The sequence below is a fragment of the Petaurus breviceps genome, unplaced genomic scaffold (genome assembly GCF_028583685.1).
Source record: "Petaurus breviceps papuanus isolate PSGF00001 unplaced genomic scaffold, PetGlider_PUasm1.0 91133, whole genome shotgun sequence".
In the NCBI taxonomy this organism is placed as follows: Eukaryota; Metazoa; Chordata; class Mammalia; order Diprotodontia; family Petauridae; genus Petaurus; species Petaurus breviceps.
In genome coordinates this window covers 80,740,089-80,757,390 of record NW_027187419.1, presented here as the reverse complement: position 1 = coordinate 80,757,390, position 17,302 = coordinate 80,740,089, and the positions used below count along the sequence as shown (strand labels likewise).

At 36.7% G+C, this 17,302-nt stretch overlaps 1 protein-coding gene and 1 pseudogene across 1 annotated transcript; both read left to right on the top strand.

The window, feature by feature from the left end:
• Nucleotides 1–3,128: 3,128 nt before the first annotated feature.
• On the top strand, nt 3,129–5,344 carry LOC138154809 (heat shock cognate 71 kDa protein-like). Its single transcript, XM_069079799.1, has 2 exons — nt 3,129–3,522; nt 4,593–5,344. The coding sequence occupies exons 1-2, from the start codon at nt 3,169–3,171 to the stop codon at nt 4,938–4,940; spliced, it is 702 nt and encodes a 233-aa protein (XP_068935900.1). The 5' UTR covers nt 3,129–3,168; the 3' UTR covers nt 4,941–5,344.
• A 3,188-nt stretch (nt 5,345–8,532) lies between these two features.
• Nucleotides 8,533–17,302, top strand: part of LOC138155421 (glucose-6-phosphate 1-dehydrogenase-like) — a 79,886-nt pseudogene continuing 71,116 nt past the window's right edge.

The window sequence follows — 17,302 nt, the reverse complement described above, 5'->3', positions numbered from 1 at the left end:
GATTGAACCAGCTGGAATGAAAAATGGTGAAGAGGATATAAAACCAAATAAGAGAAGGAAAAAGATCAGGTATTTTGCTTCCACCTGGATATAAACTTAGTTCTTTCTAGTACTTTCTCTGGATGCACATATTTCTCTCCATCATGAGTCTTTTGGGATTGACTTATATCACAATTTCTTGAAGGATGATTTCTAGCTTCTTTATTTGATCATGACTTTCAGGTAGTCCAATAATTTTAAAGGATCTCTCCTGGATCTATTTTTTAGGTCAGTGGTTTTTCCAATGAGATATTTCACATTGCCTTCTACTTTTTCATTTCTTTGGATCTGCTTTTTTAGTATATTGATTTCTCATAAAGTCATTAGCTTCCAGTTGCTCCAGTCTAATTTTGAAGGAGTTATTCTCTTCAGTGAGTTTTTGAAATTCCTTTTCCATCTGGCAAATTTGGCTTTTTAAGGCATTCTTCTTAAGGAACTTACTCAATCCATTTATGGGATATGCTTTATTTCTTTTGTATTATTTTTTATTTATTTAATTTTTAAACTTTTTGGTCTTTATCAATTTGTTTGTTTACTTTTAGTGTACAAGATTCAGTTCCACAATTCCTTGAGTTTCAAATTTTCTCTCCCTCCCATCTCCACCCCCCCCCCCTTGGCGGCATACAATCAAGTATAGTATCTGCAAATACTTTCGCATTAGACATTAGTCAGGTTATAAAGAAGGATTGTATCAGATGGAATGAACAATGGGAAAGACAAAACCAAAAAAGAAAAAAAAAGATCAGGTAGTTTGTTTCAATCTAGATTTAAACTCAGTTCTTTCTCTGGATGTAGACATCTCTCTCCATCATGAGTCTTTTGGTGTTGACTTATAACCCTGCATTGCTGAGAAGAGTCCAGTCTATCAAAGTTGGTTGTCACATATACATTGTGTCTGTAATTGTGTACAAATTTCTCCTGGTTCTACTCTTCTCACTCAGCATCAGTTCGTATAAGCCTCTCCAGGTAAATATGAAGTCCATCTGCTCCTTGTTTCTTATAGCACAATAGTATTCCATTACATGCATATACCACAACTTGTTCAGCCATTCCCCAATTGATGGGCTCCCCCTTAATTTCCAATTCTTTGCCATCATGAGAGCTGTTATAAATATTTTTGTCCATATAGGACTTCCTCCCACTTCTATGATCTCTTTGGGATACAATCCTAGAAGTGGTATTGCTGGGTCAAAGGGTATGAAATTATTTCTAGCCCTTTGGGCATAATTCCAGATTGCTCTCCAGAAAGGTTGGATCAGTTCACAACTCCACCAGCAATGCATTAGTGTTCCAAATTTTCCACATCCACTCCAGCATTTGTCATTTTCCTGTTTTGTCATCTTAGCCAATCTGACTGGTGAGATGTGGTACCTCAGAGTTGTTTTGATTTTCATTTCTGTTATCAATAGTGATTTAGAGCACTTTATCATATGCTTATAGATATCTTTAATTTCTTCCTCTGAAAACTACCTGTTCATATCCTTTGACCATTTATCAATTGGGGAATGACTTGTATTCTTATAGATTTGATTCAATTCTCTGTATATTTTAGATATGAGTCCTTTATCAGAGACATAGGTTGTAAAAATTCTTTCCCAATTTTACACTTCCCTCCTAATCTTGGTTACATTGGCTTTGTTTGCACAGAAGCTTTTCAATTTAATGTAATCAAAATTATTCATTTTGCATTTTATAATGCTCTCTAATTCTTGTTTGGTCATAAAATCTCCCCCGCTCCACAATCTGACAGGTAAACTATTCCTTGCTTTCCCAGATTGCTTACAGTATCAGCCTTTAGATCATACACTGATTTAGACTTGATTTTGGTATATGGTGTTAGATAATGGTCTATGCCTAGTTTCTGCCATACTATATTCCAGTTTTCCCAGCAGTTTTTGTCAAATAATGAGTTCTTATCCCAAAAACTGGGGTCTTTGGATTTATCAAACAGTAGATTACTATAGTCATTGCCTGCTGAGTGTTGTGTGCCCAATATATTCCATTGATCCACTATTCTATTCCTCAGCCAGTACCAAGTAGTTTTGATGACTGCTGCTTTATAAATCAGATTAAAATCTGGTATAGCTAGTCCACCTTCTCTAGCATTTCTTTTCATTAATTCCCTTGATATTCTGGACAATTTGTTCTTCCAAATGAATTTTGTTATTATTTTTTCTAGCTTTAGAAAGTAATTTTTAGGTAAATTGATTGCTATGGCACAAAATATATAATTTAATTTAGTAAAATTGTCATTTTTATTATATTAGCTCTACTCAGCCATGAGCAATTCATGTTTTCCCATTTTATTATATCTGACTTTATTTGTGTGAATAGTGTTTTATAGTTGTGTTCATATAGGTCCTAAGTTTGTTTTGGCAGGTAGATTCCCAATTTTTTATAATGTCTACAGTAACTTTAAATGGGATCTCTCTTTCTATCTCTTGCTGTTGAATTTCATTAGAAATATACAGGAATGCCGAGGATTTATGTGGGTTTATTTTATATCCTGCAACTTTACAAAATTTATTTATTGTCTGAAGTAGTTTTTTACTGATTCTCTAGGATTCTCTATGTATATCATCATATCATTTGCAAAGAGTGATAGCTTGGTCTGTTCTTTGCTTAATTTGATTCCTTTTTCTTCTCTAATTGCTACTGCTAACATTTTTAGTACCAGATCGAATAAGAGGGGTGATAGTGGACACCCTCATTTCACCCCTGATCTTATTGGAAATGCTTCTAGCTTATCCCCATTACATATAATACTTGCTGATGGCTTTAAATAGATGCTACCTATTGTTAAGGAAGACTCCATTCATTCCTATACTTTCTAGTGTTTTTAATAGAAATGGATGTTGTATTTTGTCAAAAGCCTTTTCTGCATCTATTGAGATAATCATGTGATTTCTGCTAGTTTTATTGTTGATATTATCAATTATACTGATGGTTTTCCTAATATTAAATTATCCTTGCATTCCTGGAATAAATCCTACCTGATCAAATAGTATTATTCTTGTGATAATTTTCTGTAGTCTTTTGGTTAATATTTTATTTAAACTACTCAGCGCAGCAGCAGCCTTTCTCTCTCCACAGTGGTCAGCCACGACCTCCCCCGACTCCCCAGCAACCATGTCAAAGGGACCCGCAGTTGGCATTGATCTTGGCCCCACTTACTCCTGTGTGGGAGTCTTCCAACATGGGAAAGTGGAGATCATTGCTAATGACCAAGGAAACAGGACCACCCCAAGCTACGTGGCCTTCACCGACACAGAACATTTAATTGGTGATGCTGCAAAGAATGAAGTTGCAATGAACCCCACCAACACAGTTTTTGATGCCAAACGTCTGCTTGGTCGCAGATTTGATGATGCAGTTGTACAATCAGACATGAAGCATTGGCCTTTTATGGTGGTGAATGATGCAGGCAGGCCTAAGGTCCAAGTGGAGCACAAAGGGGAGACCAAAAGTTTCTATCCAGAGGAAGTATCTTCCATGGTCTTGACCAAGATGAAAGAAATTGCTGAAGCTTATCTTGGGAAGACCGTTACAAATGCTGTGGTCACAGTACCAGCCTATTTCAACGATTCCCAATGTCAGGCCACCAAAGATGCTGGAACCATAGCTGGTCTCAATGTGCTTTGAATTATCAATGAGCCAACTGCTGCTGCTATTGCTTATGGCTTGGACAAAAAGGTTGGTGCCGAGAGAAATGTGTTGATCTTTGACCTTGGAGGTGGTACCTTTGATGTCTCCATTCTCACCATTGAAGATGGCATCTTTGAGGTCAAGTCCACAGCTGGGGACACCCACTTGGGTGGGGAGGACTTTGACAACTGAATGGTCAACCATTTCATTGCTGAGTTCAAGCGAAAGCACAAGAAGGACATCAGTGAGAACAAGAGGGCTGTTCGCTGTCTGCGCACTGCTTGTGAACGTGCAAAGCATACCCTCTCTTCCAGTACCCAGGCCAGTATTGAGATTGATTCCCTCTATGAAGGTATTGACTTCTATACATCAATCACACGAGCCCGTTTCGAACAGCTGAATGCTGATCTCTTCCGTGGCACCCTGGACCCTGTGGAGAAGGCCTTAAGAGATGCCAAGCTAGATAAGTCTCAGATTCATGACATCGTCCTGGTGGGTGGTTCCACTTGAATCCCGAAAATCCAGAAGCTTCTGCAAGACTTCTTCAATGGCAAGGAGCTCAATAAGAGTATCAATCCTGATGAGGCTGTTGCTTATGGTGCAGCTGTCCAGGCTTCCATTTTGTCTGGAGATAAATCTGAGAATGTGCAAGACTTGCTTTTGTTGGATATCACTCCTCTTTCCCTTGGAATTGAAACTGCTGGTGGAGTTATGACCATTTTGATCAAACGCAATACCACCATCCCCACCAAGCAGACACAGACCTTTACCACCTATTCAGACAACCAGCCTGGTGTGCTTATTCAGGTTTATGAAGGTGAGAGATCAACGACAAAGGATAACAATCTGCTTAGCAAATTTGAGCTCACAGGAATTCCCCCAGCATCCAGGGTGTTCCTCAGATTGAGGTAACATTTGACATTGATGCAAATGGCATCCTCAATGTTTCTGCTGTGGATAAGAGCACAGGCAAGAAGAACAAGATCACTATCAACAATGATAAAGGACGTCTGAGCAAAGAAGACATTGAGCGTATGGTCCAGGAGGCTGAGAAATACAAGGCTGAGGATGAAAAGCAGAGAGACAAGGTGTCTTCCAAGAAATCTCTTGAATCTTATGCTTTCAACATGAAAGCAACTGTAGAGGATGAAAAACTGCAAGGCAAAATTGGTGATGAAGACAAACAGAAGATCCTTGACAAATGTAATGAAATAATCAACTGTCTGGATAAGAACCAGACTGCTGAGAAAGAATAATTTGAGCATCAGCAGAAAGAATTGGAGAAGGTCTGCAACCCCATTATTACTAAGCTGTACCAGAGTGCAGGAGGCATGCCAGGAGGCATGCCTGGTGGGTTCCCAGGGGGTGGAGCAGCCCCATCTGGAGGTGCTTCTTCTGGACCCACCATTGAAGAGGTCGACTAAACACATCAGAGCATTCCACACAGCTTTTCAAAAATTGAAGGACTCAAATTTGTAGCCAAGGCAGTAGCAGTTTAAAAGTAACATTTAAGCTACTGTGTAAATCTGGGCATTTTGAATACTTGAATGTGTGCAGAGGGAGAGAAGTAAACAACATTGCACTTTATCAGTACTGTAAACAAGTGGAAATGCAATTGTCTTGGAGAATAAAATCTATTTAAAATTGGCACCATAAAAAATATATTTTATTTAAAACTTTTGCATCTATATTCATAAGGGAAATTGACTTATAATTTTCTTTCTCTGTTTTATCTCTTCCTGATTTAGGTATCAGTACCATATTTTGTCATAAAAAAGAATTTGGTAGGACTCCTTCTTCACCAATTTTCCCAAATAGTTTGTAGAGCATTGGAATCAGTTGTTCTTTAAATGTTTCTTAGAATTCAGTAGTAAATCTATCTGGACCTGGGGATTTTTTCCTAGAGAGTTCACTGATGACTTGTTCAATTTTTTTTTTTTCTGAGATGGGGTTATTTAAGTAATTTACTTTCTCTTCAGTTAATCTGGGCAATTTATATTTTTGTAAATATTTATCCATTTCACTAAGATTGTCAAATTTATGTGCATACAAATGGGCAAAATAATTCCTAATTATTGTTTTAATTTCCTCTTCATTGGAGGTAGATTCACCCTTCTCATGTTTGATACTCATAATTTGGTTTTCTTCTTTTTCTTTATCATATTGACTAAGGATCTATCAATTTTATTGTTTTTTCCCCAAAACCCAGCTCTTAGTTTTATTTATTAATTCAATAGTTTTCTTAATTTCAATTTTATTAATCTCTCCTTTGGTTTTCGATATTTCTAATTTAGTATTTAATCGAGGATTTTCAATTTGTTCTTTTTCTAGCTTTTTCAATTGCATGCTCCATTCATTGGACTGCCTTTGCTGCCTCCCACAAATTTTGGTATGTTGTCTCATTATTGTCATTCTCTTGAATGAAGTTACTGATTGTTTCTATAATTTTTTGTTTGACCCACTCATTCTTTAGGATTAAATTGTTTAATTTCCAATTAGTTTTTAGTCTATCTTTCCGTGACCCTTTATTGCATATGATTTTTTTTTTGCATCATGATCTGAGAAGGATGCATTTAATATTTCTGCCTTTCTGCACCAAATTGTGAGGTCTTCATGATCTAGTACATGGTCAATTTTTGAGTATGTGCCATGAAGTGCTGAGAAGAAAGTATATTCCTTTTTATCCACATTTAGTTTTCTCCAGAGAGCTATCATATTTAGCCTCTCTATAATTATTTTCACCTCAACTTCTTTCTTGTTTATTTTGAGGTTAGATTTATCAAGTTCAGAGAGGGGGAATTTAAGGTCCCCCACTAATATAGTTTTTCTATCCATTTCTTCCACTAATTACCTTAATTTCTCTTCTAGGTATTTGGATGCTATACCATTGGTGCATATATGTTAACTAATGACATTGTTTCATTCTCGATGGTTCCTTTTAGCAGGATATAGTTTCCTTCCTTATCTCTTTTAATTAGATCTATTTTTGCTTTTGCTTTATCTGAGAAAAGAACTGCTACCCCTGCTTTTTTTTTTTTTAACTTTAGGTGAAGCATAATATATTCTACTCCAGAACCAGTGAGAATAATGTTCAAATGATGTTCCTCTCCTTTTTTCCTTCCCCTCTACTATAGTATGTTTTTATGCTTCTTCCTATGGCATAATTTACCTTTTCTGTCTCATCTTTTCCTTTTATCCCATTATAGTCCCTTTTACCCCCTTATAAGGTTATTTTTATCATCAGATTAGTTCATTTATATCCATACCCTCTATCATGTATATCCATTTTAAAGATCATTATAATCATATAAATTTCAATATTGACAGTTATCAGCTTCTCATAAAGGGATGTAAATGGTTTGCTCTTATTGCATCCCAAATTGTGTGCATATGTGCGTGAGTGTGCATGTGTGTATGTGTATGTGTTTTTCTTGTTTACCTTTTTATGTCTTTCTTGAGTCTTATAATTGGAGATCAAATTTTACATTGAGCTCTGGCTTTTTCATCAGGAAAGCCTGGAAGTCCCTTATTTCCTTAAATTACCATCTCCTTGCTTGGAAGATTATGCTCAGTTTTGCTGGGTAGTTAATCCTTGGTTGTAGTCCTAGCTCTTTTACCTTACAAAATATCAAATTCCAATCCCTCCAATCTTTTAATGTAGAAGCTGCTAAGTCCTCTGTAATCCTGACTGTAGTTCCATGATATTTGAATTGTTTCTTTTTGGATGCTTGCAATATATTTCTCCTTAATCTTGTAATTCTGGAATTTGGCTACTATATTTCTTGGAGTTTTCAATTTGGGATCTCTTTCAGGAGGAGACCGGTGAATTCTTTCAATAAATATTTTACCTTCTGATTCTAGGACTTCAGGACAGTTTTCTTTGACAATCTCTTGGAGGATGTTGTCCAGGCTGGTTTTTTTTTTTTTAATCATGGCTTTCCAGTAGACCAATAATTCTTAAGTTATCTTTCCTGGATCTGTTCTCCAGGTCAGTTGTTTTTCCGGTGAGATATTTTACACTTCCAATTTTTCAATCTTCATGTTTTGTTTGATAGACTCTTGGTGCATCGTAGAGTCCTGAGCTTCAGTTTGACTGATTCTAATTTTTAGTGAATTATTTTCTTCAGTTAGTTTTTGAAGGGCCTTTTTTAGGGAAGTATTTTCTCCAATTAGTTCACAAATTTTGCTTTTTTAAGGATTTGTTTTTTCTTCAGTGAGACTTTTTTTCCAATTTGGTCACTGTAGATTTAAATTATCTTCTACCTCCCTAATTTGGCTTTAAAATTTTTCTTGAGCTCCTTCAAGAATGCTTTTTGGGCTTGAGACCAGTTAATATTTCCATCTGTGGTCTCTGGTGTGGACACAGAGTCTATGGTGTCTCCTGAAAGTGATTCTTCTAGTTCAGAATTATAGGATTCTATTGTCTTTGGTCTTGCCTTTGCAAGTTGCTCCTGGCCCATTGTAATTGCCTATTTCCTGTCCTTTAAATTGTATTTCTGCTGCTGAGGTACAGAGGGCTCTGACCCAAGCTTCTCAGTCTGGGAGCTAGGTAAGCCTGGTTGTTGGCTTTGTGTGCTGCAGCCTCTGGGTATCTAGATGGAGGCCAAGGCCAGGATTCTCAGTGTTTCCTCTTAGTTAGCTTGAGGCTCACAGAGTAACCTTTGGGGGAGGAGTGGTTTGGCTGCTTCACATTTCTGCCTCTATGCCCCTGGGCTATAGCTCAGGCAGGTTTTTGCTGGTCAGGTTAGGCAAGGCTTGTTTGGACCCCTCCTGCCCTCTCTTCACACACCTTACTGCCTCAGTTACACCCTTTCTTCATGACTCCCTAAGCCTCCGGCTATTTCTGTTATTTCAGAATTTACTCTGGGTGGGACATTTATCTCTGGGTTTTCTAGATCAGGGAGAGGGAATCTGAGCAGTTAGAGTTTACTTTGCCATCCTGGCCCCTGGAAAATCAGGTAGGTGATTTTTAAACTTCCAGGCTGGGGCTGATAGCCCTAAGAGAAGCTGCTGTCTCTGCTGTGGGCCCTGAGCTTTCTCTTACCCAGCTCTGATGAGGATCTGTGGTGAGATGCTGGTGAGAGGGCTTCGAATCGCCCTTGGGGTGGATTTGTCTGCTGGCTGGGGCTCCTTCTCACTCTGCTGTAGTCTGCTCTCTATTCTGAGCTGCTGCAGCCCCTGCGTTCTCTTTGTTCCCTCTGCCCCAACCCACGTAGGCACTTTCCTGGGCTGGATTCTGCCACACTCTGTCTCCCAGTGGATGTTGACACTCCAAAATCTGTTCAGATTCACTTTTTAAAGTTTTGTGAAAGGATTCATGGAGGAGCGTAGAAAAGTTACTGCTTCAGTTCTACCATCTTGGCTCCAACCCTGCTTTATTTCTTAGAAAAACGCTAAAAGAAACTGAATCCTAACCAATTAGGATGTCCTCTTTAACTTAATGGCATAAAAAATCCTGATATTTATGTTATCATTTTTGGCCTTGTATATATATGAAATATATGGAAACAAATGATATTGGCATCCATAGATCTTTGTGAACATGTAGATTTGTTTAGTTTTGTTTTCCTGTAATACTTGACTATTTTAAAAACTAATATTCTTCATGTAACTAAAATCAGTTTAATACTATTTCATTGAAACAGATCATCTAGGCAACTGTACAGATTGCATTGAATCATAAAATAGTGATTTACATAAAGTAGCGGCTTAATGCATTTTTGTGGATAGAAATAGTTCAACTTGTCCAGATATTTGATGACAAAAGATTTGGGCTATGCCTATAGGAACCTCTCATCTCTCTACCTTTCATATGTTTGAAGCTGATCTACTTTTTCTGAATAGGTGGATGTCACAGCAGATAGAGCACATAAAGACCTCAGTTCAAACCTGACCTTACTTACTAGCTCTGTGATCCTGGGCAAGTCACTTCATCCTGTTTGCCTCAGTTACTTTATTTATAATATGAGTTGGAAAAGGAAATGGCAAATCACTGCAGTGTCTTTTCCAAGAAAATCCCAAATGGGGTCTCAGAGAGTCAGACACGACTAAAACAACTGAGCAGCAACAACAACTAATTTTTCTGCTTATTCCTTCTAACTTCTATTTACATAACACAAATGATTGCCATGGGTGTGTTTGCCTTTAGCAGTATTAGAATACAAACACATTCATTTTTTTGGTTCAACTTCCATCTCATAAATTGTGATATCAAAACATCTTCCTGACCCTAAATTCAATTCAATTTAATTCAGTAAGAATCTATTAATTGTTTTAGTATATACTTATAAAGTATTTTTTTATGGGTAGCATAAAGAATTAGGGGAATTTTGAAAGTCCTGATGTAGGGGATTGTTCCTACATCAGGTTGTTTCTGATCTGAACTTTGAAGACAGCTAGGGATTCCAAGAGGCAGAGGTGAGAAGGAGAAAAAATATTCCCGGCATAGGGTGTATGTGCAACAACATGGTGGCAACAGATGGAAAATCATGTATGGGAAACAGAAAGCAAGGACAGTTTGGCTAAAATATAGTATTTGAAGGGGAGTGATATAAACTAAACATATCATGACAATTTGTTCAACTATCACTCATGTATCTGTAGCTTGTCAAATGAGACTTTGACTCTAGATAGATTCTGTTGTTTAGTGATGTAGAGGTTTGTCTCTATGAAGGACAAAGTCATCAATCCTGTATTTAAGATTGGATATAGGTGTCTGTTTTACAGTGATAGATGTCTTAAAATAGTTGGTGAGTGAATAAACTTGTATAATAATGTTTAAATGGAGTCTTGAAATGCTATTATTCCAGTGATGGACTCCTTAATGGTACACTGAATATGTCCACAAACTTAAATTATCTTCGGGGTAGGGTTACCATGTATGATAAAATGAAAGTTTTTAATCCATCTTTTCTCCAGAAATTTGAAGAGCTAAAGGGATTAACAATTCATTAATTTATTCAACAACCATTTAACTTTTTACTTTGTTCAGAGCACTGTGCTAAGCAGAGTGACATGTGAAATTATCATTAAGAAACTGAATCCACTTTTATGGAATTTGCAATCAGAGGGGAAATGTTATGTACACAAACATTTTGCCACTAAAGGCAAGCCCATTCATAGCAATGGTTTGATGTGGAATTATGTGAAAAGGGGAGAACAATTCAACTGACCTCTAAAATATTACAAGGCTAGAAAATGAGAATTTCAAATAAACATAGCCCAAATATTTTGGCATCATTTAACTAGATGTTTTAAACAGTTTAAATCAACCAATTAACAATTCATAAAGTATGTGTTAAGCAGAAATGCAAGTTATACAATAACTAAAAAAGTGCATATAGTAGAATAAAGAATAAAAGACACATAATTCAACCATTCAAGGAAAAAATTGTCAATTTTCATTAGGTAATTAGAGATATTTTCATATAGCACATAGCATCTCAGCCAATTTTGAAGAAGGGATAGGGTATCAAAATGTATGTCCTGGAGGTGGGGAGCATATCAAGCAAATATCATAACCTAATTGGAGCATGGGATAATAAATAGCCCACTTTAGCTAGAGCATAGTGCCTGTAGAGGACTAGTATGAGATGTGACTTGGAAATTATGGAGGCAATACTTTTTGCAACCTTCAATGGTGATAGGTTGCTTTGTATTCTTAATCTCTCATAGTTTATTTAGCAAATGAAATTCAAGGTAGAACAGAGGTGGCCCTGCTCATCCAAAGTCTCCTTTATTCTGAGACTTTTGGTAGACTCCAGAACACATAGAAGAAACTCAGAAGGAGGAGAGATATCAGAAAAAGAAAAAAAAAAGCATACTATGAACTCCTTGAGAGCAAGGGCTGTCTTTTTTGGTATCCTCATTACTTAGCACAGTGCCTGGAATACAGTAGGTGTATTGACTGACTGACTGGGGGGGGGGGGGGCGGGGGAGAGAAAGAAGGGAAAAAAGAAAATAATAACTTCTGAAAAAAATGAAGGGCTATTATGTCATAAACTAATTTTTATGTAAGATTTGTAAAGCGCTTTATAGATGTATCATCTCATTAAATATGCCCATCAGCTGAAGAAACTCAGTTTGAGGGATCCAAGGTCTAACAGGTAGTATTTGAGTCAAATTTCTAATTCAGTCCTTGCCGACTTGAAGTTCCCTTGCTTTCTATACTATACTATGCTGTCACTTGGGGAGAGGCCTGAGACATAGTCTGCTTGACCCTAGAGGGAAGACCTAGCAATAGTAAATGGGAGTTATGTAGAGGAGTGTTTGGTCTTGAGGTAAAAAACAAAACAAAACAAAACAAACAAACAAAAACAACTTATTAATGAGAGCTCTTAAAAGTGGAATGGGCTTTCCGAGTAGGTAGTGGCTTTCTCTAACTACACGTGTTTAAGCAGAGACTTGTATATACCACTTGTCAGGTGCATTGTAGAGGACATTTTTGGTGTGATACCTTTTAAACAGTGTGGTCTCTACATTCCGTCTTCTGGTCCTTAGATTCTGGGATTCTGTTCTTGGCATTCCAACCATGAACTTCCTGCTCTCTTTCCCAGATATTGGCTTTTTTTTTATAATTTCTTATGAATTTCTTAAAGGGGATTTAGCCATAGGGTAATACATTGAATTAGGTATTATCTTGGGTCCCTCTTTAACTCTTGGATTCTATGTTAATTTAGAAGTATCTATAAAAGTTTTAGTTATTGGAATATATAGAAGAATGTCAGAACTAGAAAGTGATTATTTCTTCCAAATCACTAATTTACAAATAGGGAAACTGAGGTTGAGAGAGGTGAAGTGTCTTCCCCAAGGTGTCACATGGAGTAAATGGAATATCAGTTGCTGAATCCAGGTCTTTTAACTCCAAATAGTTTTATTGTTGCTGTTCTACATTATGTCACCATGCTTTTATTCTTTGCCAAATGATAACATAGCTAAACAAACAAACCTTATTTTTTGGAAAGCATACCTTCTTCCTGTTAAGAACAAAAGTTAATTTTAACTCAAACCCTGGAGATAATCTCCACTGATATGGCCGCAGTCATACAGTTTATAAGGGTAACAATGGAAGCATAATCTACTGGCTAGATGCCACACTCTGATTTTGAATTTAGCATTTTTCCTAATTTTATCATCATATGCTTCTACTGAAGTTTTGCCTTGATATCTAATTTTTACACTGAAGTGATTCTGCGTTATATGCCAGTGAGTTGCAAACTTGTGTGGTTCCTACCTATTGGAAAACATTTTGAGAATGCTTCCAGAGATGAACTCTGTGATGGTTATCTAAAGACCAGTAATTTAGCTAAGGTCCAAGAAGCTCATCAGTAGAGGGGCTACAAGGTTTTTTAGTCCTAGCAACTTGAAAAGACTGTGTATGTCCTAAGGTATAGAATAGTTTTACCCCACATCAATGGAAGAATTATCCACACCATTATCATACAGACCTCCAATGAAACATTCTTAGACACTCAAAACTCTGCTTTTCCATTTCTTAGTGCTTTACATATTGATATTAAAATTCTTTCTGCCCTCCACCATTTTGCCCTCGGGCATTTTATAGCAGCTGTTTGCCTTACTTGTTCATGAGCTGCAGGTTACAAAAGTGAGTAGCACTGACCTGAGGGAGGGTAGGCTGGTGAGGGGTGGGGAGGGGTGGGAATAAGCTGAAAAGCAGCAGTCAGGACACATGTTATCTTCATGTGCTTCAAGTGCGCAGAGAATTTTCTTGAACTATTTTTTGTTCATAAAGTGATAAAAAAAGAAATTGCTGGCACATAACCTTTAATTATACCAGGACCTGGTAATCATAGCACACAGAAAGGGACATTTATCTTTTAATCTATTAGATTATTTATCATTAGATTTCTTTTTAGAAGTGAAAACCTTAAGGGATCCTAAAACACTGTGTGTCTTGACACACTGTTACTATCTATTGAAAGAAATTTAAAATTCTTTTATATCATGCGATATGATACTTTATTCCAATCTAACTTTTGAGCATGCAGGACCAGAAGAGAAGAGGAGAAAGGTAATTGACCCCTTGCCCACATTGTTTTGTTTGGTGAGATTGTACCACATTGACCTTGTGAGGTTTACAGTAAAGGCAGAGCAGAGGTCTGGAGTTGAGGGACTAACAGTGTTAGGATCAAAGGCCTAATTGTCTGTTTTCTAGAAGTTAGGGTTATTGGCAGCTGCCATTATACCATCCAGGCTGCTGTCACACAGCATAGCCAACCAGCATGCACTAATTGCAGTGGCCTTTTCATCAAGTAAGATCATCCAGCTAACCACAAAGAGCTGTCTCTCCATTAGCACAGACAGTAGCTAGCTAGATCAGCTGGGCTACTTGAGTATGATTGGACTGTCATATTGTTATGATTTGTTCAAGTTTAGAGCATTTAGCAGATACCCTTTGCACCTCTCTTTGTACCTGAATACTATAACCTGACTGCCCCTATCATTTAAGAGGGTACTATAGCTTTTCAAAGTTCAGCAGCACACAATTGCAGGCAGGCAACTGGTCTCTGACAAGAGATCAATACTGTCCTTCCAAATGCTGGAGTCAAGCTGCTGGGTCTGTCAGAAGGATGTGTGCTGTAATTGGATCATGGATACTGCGAGTCATCTGAGTTTCCCTTCAGCACTGTCACAGCTGTCAGATGTCATCCCTTTGTACAGCTGTCACTGCGGGAGGGTTGGGGCTCTTTTTCCGTTCTAACCCAATGCAAATGTCCACTTAGCAGATGAATATTGAAGATATTAGACACTTCTTTATGCCTTTATGCAAAATAAAGATCTGTGTCATCTGTGAATTTCATGGAAATAAGTTGCAATTTATTCACTGTGAGAAAAGTGAAGTGAAGCCTGTAAAAATGAGAAATTATTTGGTTCAGGCTATTAAAAAAAGGAATATTTTATAGAATAAACAAAAAATATGCAGATTTTTTTTCTAAAGATGGAAAAACTACCAAATACTTCCTATTAGCCCTGTATGGTCACCTTATATTAGGTTAATCTTCTAAGAAAATGTATTTCTTTCTCTGTGTTCACATTCACGTGGAGGAAAAATTAGTTTGAGTAGACTTTGATTCCTGTGAAAAAAATCATTAAATGTTATTGAAAAATATAATCCCAATATCTGTTTTTAAAGTATAAGTATGATGAGATTTAAGAAGCCCACTTATAATTAGAGCCAGGTCAAGAGCTTCCTGGTAAAGTTTTATGAATATATATATATATATATATACATATATATGTATGTATATACACACATACAGAAAGAGAGAGAAAGAGAGACAGAGAGAGAGAGAGAGACAGGGAAAGAGAGAGAGAGATGACAGGAAAGGTTAGAAAAATTGAAATGTTTTAGCTATATTTTGTTTTTTTGAGAAAGAAAAAGAATATATGTCTGTATATCTATATATTAATATGTTAGTTGAAAATGTTAATAGAAGACTTTCATTCATCTTAGGCCTTTCTGCTTTGTATAACATAGGAGGATAAAACACAAATCAGAAAGAATCTATATTTTCCAAAGTGTACTGTTATCTTTTGTAGTCCATTATGTACTTTGTATTAAAAGTAAAGGTTACTGGTTAACTTTTAGAAATATCCATCATCATTGACAATAAAACAGGGTGGGTCTTAAGGTAATTAATGGCAGGTTCCTCAGCCTTGGGCATTGCTATTCCTTTCCTCTTAACATGGAACCTTGCATATTACTGAGTTGGAATCCTTTCTTCTCTCTAGACTGTCACTGGAATAAAGAACAAATTTAATTGGTATTTTCACCATTTTCTTCTTGTCTCCCTGAGCTGATGTCAGTATCATTTTTTGGATCGCTGACAGGGTGATTTTTGATCTGGATGGCTGACTTCCTTTTTCTTGAGGTCTAGACCACACACCACCTTCTCTGTCAAACACATAGCCCATGCAGGCCCCACTGACAGAGTACCATGAACCTTATTTTCCAATATCTGACCTTAGCGTCCAGTCAACCACCCTGGGACCAAATGGGCCAGCCCAAGAAATATCCAGACTTCCTGCCTCCATTTGGCATGATGAGGTGATCCCACCTCATTTGTTGTGTGGTATGTTTGTACTCAGTATAAAATCAGTGTCTGCTAAAACAAAAAAAGAGAATAAAAGAAACACTTGGCTTCCATTGGAAACTAACCAAATAACTTCTCTCACTTAATAGGTTGATGTGTGTTGGCTTCTTATTTTGAAGTGGCTATAACATTTGATAATCATATTAAGAAAGAATGTTTTCTCCTTTGCCCACTGTAGTTATTTTTTTTAACCTATCTATAGTGAACTGAAGTGGAACATAGTAGTACTAGTACAATTAAAATGGATCATTTGTATGAAATTAGGAAATATTTAGTAATCAAGCTCAGCTCATCCATTTCTTTTACTATGAAATTGTCTTTACTAATAGCTTAAGCAGAAAATTCCCAAACAAATGAAAAAAAAAAAACTTAGTTTCTTATTTAAGTTTATTCTTCTGTGATGAGAACTGGACAACTTTATATGCAACTCCAGTGACTAAAGTATGCACTTTCTTTTTTACATGGTTTATGGCTAATTACATCAGAGATCCAAAACAGTCTTTCTTACATTTGCATTAATAAGTGTCATATGATCCATACTGAAGCAGGAGTATACATCAAAGGTAGATTAAAGGTTGGTTAAGCATCAAACTATGTTCCATATGTAAATTTATAGCAATGATGTGCTGTGAAAAGATAGCTTACCCTCTATTTCTCTGCTACTAAATAAAATTAAAAATTCACAACTCTGGTTTATGGGATTTTAAATGAATTTGATCTCTCTTTTGGGCAGGGCAAATAAGTGTTTTGTGATGTATTATTTTATAAAAAAAAAAAAAAAGACCATCGTTCTGGCTCATTTAATTTTGCGAGTGAATGATCTAAGATTAACTACAGACTAGTCAGTGCAGTTTAAAAGCTGAAAGCAATTTCCAGCCATAGATGGTAATGCCACATTTAGTCCACAACCGAATGACTCTAAATGACTAAGCTGCAAGGTCTTTGTATATGACCACAGGGCCTGATAAAGCCATAGGAACACAGTAAAGGCACAAAAATAGTTCCAATTTATTTGGTGCCATCACCTTAATGAGATTAATACAGACGTGTTCATGTGCCTAATTGGTGATTTTGTTTTAACTGGTAATGAAGGATTAAAACTTCAGGCAACAGGCTAGTGTCTGGAAAGCGGATTTGAGGGGAAAAAAGTTTTTAATTATAAAAGGCAGCCAGTGAAATAAACCACTACAAAGTTAATAATTAATCTTTAAAAAAAAATCACATGAACTGATTAAAATGTGTACCCTAGATTGCTTTCACCATTTTGTTGTTTTTGTGAAGTGTGAAAGGTGGATTTCCTAAGCAATAAAGCCTACTATTTCTACCTACCAGTGGTCTCTTTTGAAAACAGAAATGTACAGAATGAAATCTCCTAGTGTAAATAGTGAAAATACAAAATAATGCCTTTATTCACACCAATTCTATAGACTGTGCCACATTTGCTGTTTTGTTCTTCTCCCTTCCTTCCTTCCTTCCTTCCTTCCTTCCTTCCTTCCTTCCTTCCT